This window comes from Salvelinus sp. IW2-2015, unplaced genomic scaffold (assembly GCF_002910315.2).
Source record: "Salvelinus sp. IW2-2015 unplaced genomic scaffold, ASM291031v2 Un_scaffold2639, whole genome shotgun sequence".
NCBI classification, from domain to species: Eukaryota; Metazoa; Chordata; class Actinopteri; order Salmoniformes; family Salmonidae; genus Salvelinus; species Salvelinus sp. IW2-2015.
In genome coordinates, this window is record NW_019943946.1 from 26,118 (window position 1) to 29,586 (window position 3,469).

Here is a 3,469-nt window from a genome sequence, read left to right on the forward strand (position 1 = left end):
TCCCGTTTAGACTAGTGCAACTCGCTGTTGGCTGGGCTCCACGGCTGTGCCATTAAACCCCTGCAACTTATCCAGAACGCTGCAGACCGCCTGGTGTTCAACCTTCCCAAATTCTCCCATGTCACCTCACTCCTCCACACACTCCACCATGGTGTTTACCTACGGAGCAACAAGAGGAACTGCCCCTCCCTACCTTCAGGCTCTGCTCAAACCCTACACCCCAACTCGAGCATTCCATTCTGCCATCTCTGGTCTCTTGGCCCTCCCACCCTATGGGTGGGCAGCTTCCGCTCAGCCCAGTCCAAGCTCTTCTCTGTTCTGGCACCCACTGGTGGAACCAGCTTCCCTCTGAAGCTAGGACAGCAGAATCCCTGCCCATCTTCTGAAAACATCTGAAACCCTACCTCTTCAAAAGGAGTAATAATCCCCAGCACCACCTCCCTATCCCTTGCCCCGTAAAAAAAATTAAATACAAATAGTGTCTAAATCGTGACTTTTCCCCTTACTAGCTCTGACTGCTGATAGTAACTCTGATGGAAAGTGTACTGACTAAGACTGATATGTGGTTGTCTCACCTAGCTATCTGAATATACTAACTACTGTGATATGTGGTTGTCCCACCTAACTATCTGAAGATGAAATCTAACTACTGTGACATGTGGTTGTCCCACCTAGCTATCTGAAGATGAATATACTAACTACTGTGACATGTGGTTGTCCCACCTAGCTATCTGAATATAACTAACTACTGTGATATGTGGTTGTCCACCTAGCTATCTGAATATACTAACTACTGTGATATGTGGTTGTCCCACCTAGCTATCTGAATATACTAACTACTGTGATATGTGGTTGTCCACCCTAGCTATCTGAAGATGAATATACTAACTACTGTGACATGTGGTTGTCCCACCTAGCTATCTGAGATGAATATACTAACTACTGTGACATGTGGTTGTCCACCTACTATCTGAAGATGAATATACTAACTACTGTGATATGTGGTTGTCCCACCTAGCTATCTGAAGATGAATATACTAACTACTGTGACATGTGGTTGTCCCACCTAGCTATCTGAAGATGATATACTAACTACTGTGATATGTGGTTGTCCCACCTAGCTATCTGAAGATGAATATACTAACTACTGTGACATGTGGTTGTCCCACCTAGCTATCTGAAGATGAATATACTAACTACTGTGACATGTGGTTGTCCCACCTAGCTATCTGAAGATGAATATACTAACTACTGTGACATGTGGTTGTCCCACCTAGCTATCTGAAGATGAATATACTAACTACTGTGATATGTGGTTGTCCCACCTAGCTATCTGAAGATGAATATACTAACTACTGTGACATGTGGTTGTCCCACCTAGCTATCTGAAGATGAATATACTAACTACTGTGATATGTGGTTGTCCCACCAAGCTATCTGAAGATCAATATACTAACTACTGTGGTATGTGGTGTCCACCCTAGCTATCTGATTGTATTGGGTGGAAGGCAAAACACTGGATCCGTTTCGGGAAAGTCATATTCCTGGTAGGAACGATGATGAGTTGACGTTAATCGTATATTCAGTAGTTCCTCCCGACTGTATGTAATGAAACCTAAGATTACCTGGGGTACCGATGTAAGAAATAACACATAAAAAAACAAAATACTGCATATTTTCCAAGGAACGCGAAGCGAGGCGGCCATCTCTTTTCGGCGCCGGAAGATTGAACATTTAATGTCCATACAAAGACAGACATATTTTTTTATTCACCAATAAGTCTTAGTTGTTAAATAGGTAAATCTTAATATTTTTGGGGGTGGGGGGGAAGCAGGGTAGGATGCTTCTTGAAGATGTGACTTGGCCCCAGTTCCTCAACATTGGTAACGTTGACACTAGATTGTAGAACAGAGAAGGATAAGGTTCTAGAATGTCTGGACTAAAGAACAGTTCTAGAACTCTTCTAGATCATTCCGGAGAGCCATAGTAGAAGGACGAGCCCTAAGGTACACACACACACACCACCGTGAGACCCTGGCCATGACACCACTCTCCGAGAGTGTCTCAGGGAGAGTTGGGATATGCAAAAAACACACTTGTACATGTGTGAAATAGGACAAATATAAGCACCCACCAAATAATAATAATAATAACAATTATTAATATTAATATTATTACACACACACACACACACACAGGGTTCTAGATCATGCCGGCCAGCCAGGGTGGTAAGAACAATCCGATGGTTCCCAGGAGACACACGATGATGAACATCCACAGGAAGATACGATCTATCACCATGGCAACGTACTTCCAGTCCTCCTTCACCTGGACACACACACAGGTTAACATTGTTAAAAGACCACAAAACACACAAATCCAGAGACAGACTCTACTGAGTTCTCTCCCCTCGCTCTCCTTCTCCCCTAAATCGTGTGTTGTTGGTCAGTAGGGAGTTGTAGTGCTCTGTGTGGTACAGTAGGGAGTTGTAGTTTTCTGTATGGTACAGTAGAGTGGTAGTGCTCTGTGTGGTACAGTAGGGAGTTGTAGTTCTCTGTGTGGTACAGTAGAGAGTGGTAGTGCTCTGTGTGGTACAGTAGGGAGTTGTAGTTCTCTGTGTGGTACAGTAGGGAGTTGTAGTTCTCTGTGTGGTACAGTAGGGAGTTGTAGTTCTTTGTGTGGTACAGTAGAGAGTGATAGTACTCTGTGTGGTACAGTATAGAGTGGTAGTTCACTGTGTGGTACAGTAGGGAGTGGTAGTGCTCTGTGTGGTGTAGTAGGGAGTTGTTTGGGTTAACTAGGGTAGCACAGGAGTGGTAGTAGCCTCAGCTCGCACGTCCTGTTGTGGTGCTCTGTGTGGCTGCTGGCAGTGTTACGAAAGTTAGTTTCAGTGTGAGGTGTAGTACGGGAGCTTGTAGTTTCTTTGTGTGGGTAAGGGTCGGGTTGTAATTCACCGACTGTGGTGCAATAGGGAGTTGTAGTTCTTCTGTGTGAAGCAGATTCTACTTTTTGCTCTCTATGTATCCTAACTCTTGTGTTGTTGGGTCAGTAGGAAGTGGTAGTTCCTTGTGTGGTACAGTAGGGAGTTTGTAGTTCTATGTGTGTTACAGTAGGGAGTTGTAGTTCTATGTGTGGTACAGTGGGAGTTGTAGTTCTCTGTGTGGATACAGCAGGGAAGTTGTAGTTCTCTGTGTGGTACAGTAGGGAGTTTGTAGTTCTCTGTGTGGTACAGTAGGGAGTTGTAGTTTTCTTCGTGTGGTACAGTTAGGGCATTGTAGTTCTCTGTGGGTAAAGTAGGGAGTTTCTCTGTGTGGTCAGTCCCTCAGATCTTCTTGGCACTGGTCTATAGTTGGTCTGAAGGTCAGACCAAACTTTTGTTGAGTCGGCTTCAGTCACTATGGTCCTAGCCTTCGGTGATCGGCCTTCAGGCACTATGGTCCTAGCCAGCAGGGACGTCGTAGAATGTCTG

At 44.7% G+C, this 3,469-nt stretch overlaps 1 protein-coding gene across 1 annotated transcript in view; it reads right to left on the reverse strand.

Annotated features, from left to right (window-relative positions):
• Positions 1 to 1,536: 1,536 nt before the first annotated feature.
• Positions 1,537 to 3,469, reverse strand: part of LOC112074453 (neuronal acetylcholine receptor subunit alpha-2-like) — an 11,471-nt gene continuing 9,538 nt past the window's right edge. Inside the window, exon 4 of the mRNA XM_070440542.1 lies at positions 1,537 to 2,328. Coding sequence (XP_070296643.1) covers positions 2,203 to 2,328 — 126 coding nt within the window. The 3' untranslated portion in view covers positions 1,537 to 2,202. The remainder of the gene's footprint in view (positions 2,329 to 3,469) is intronic.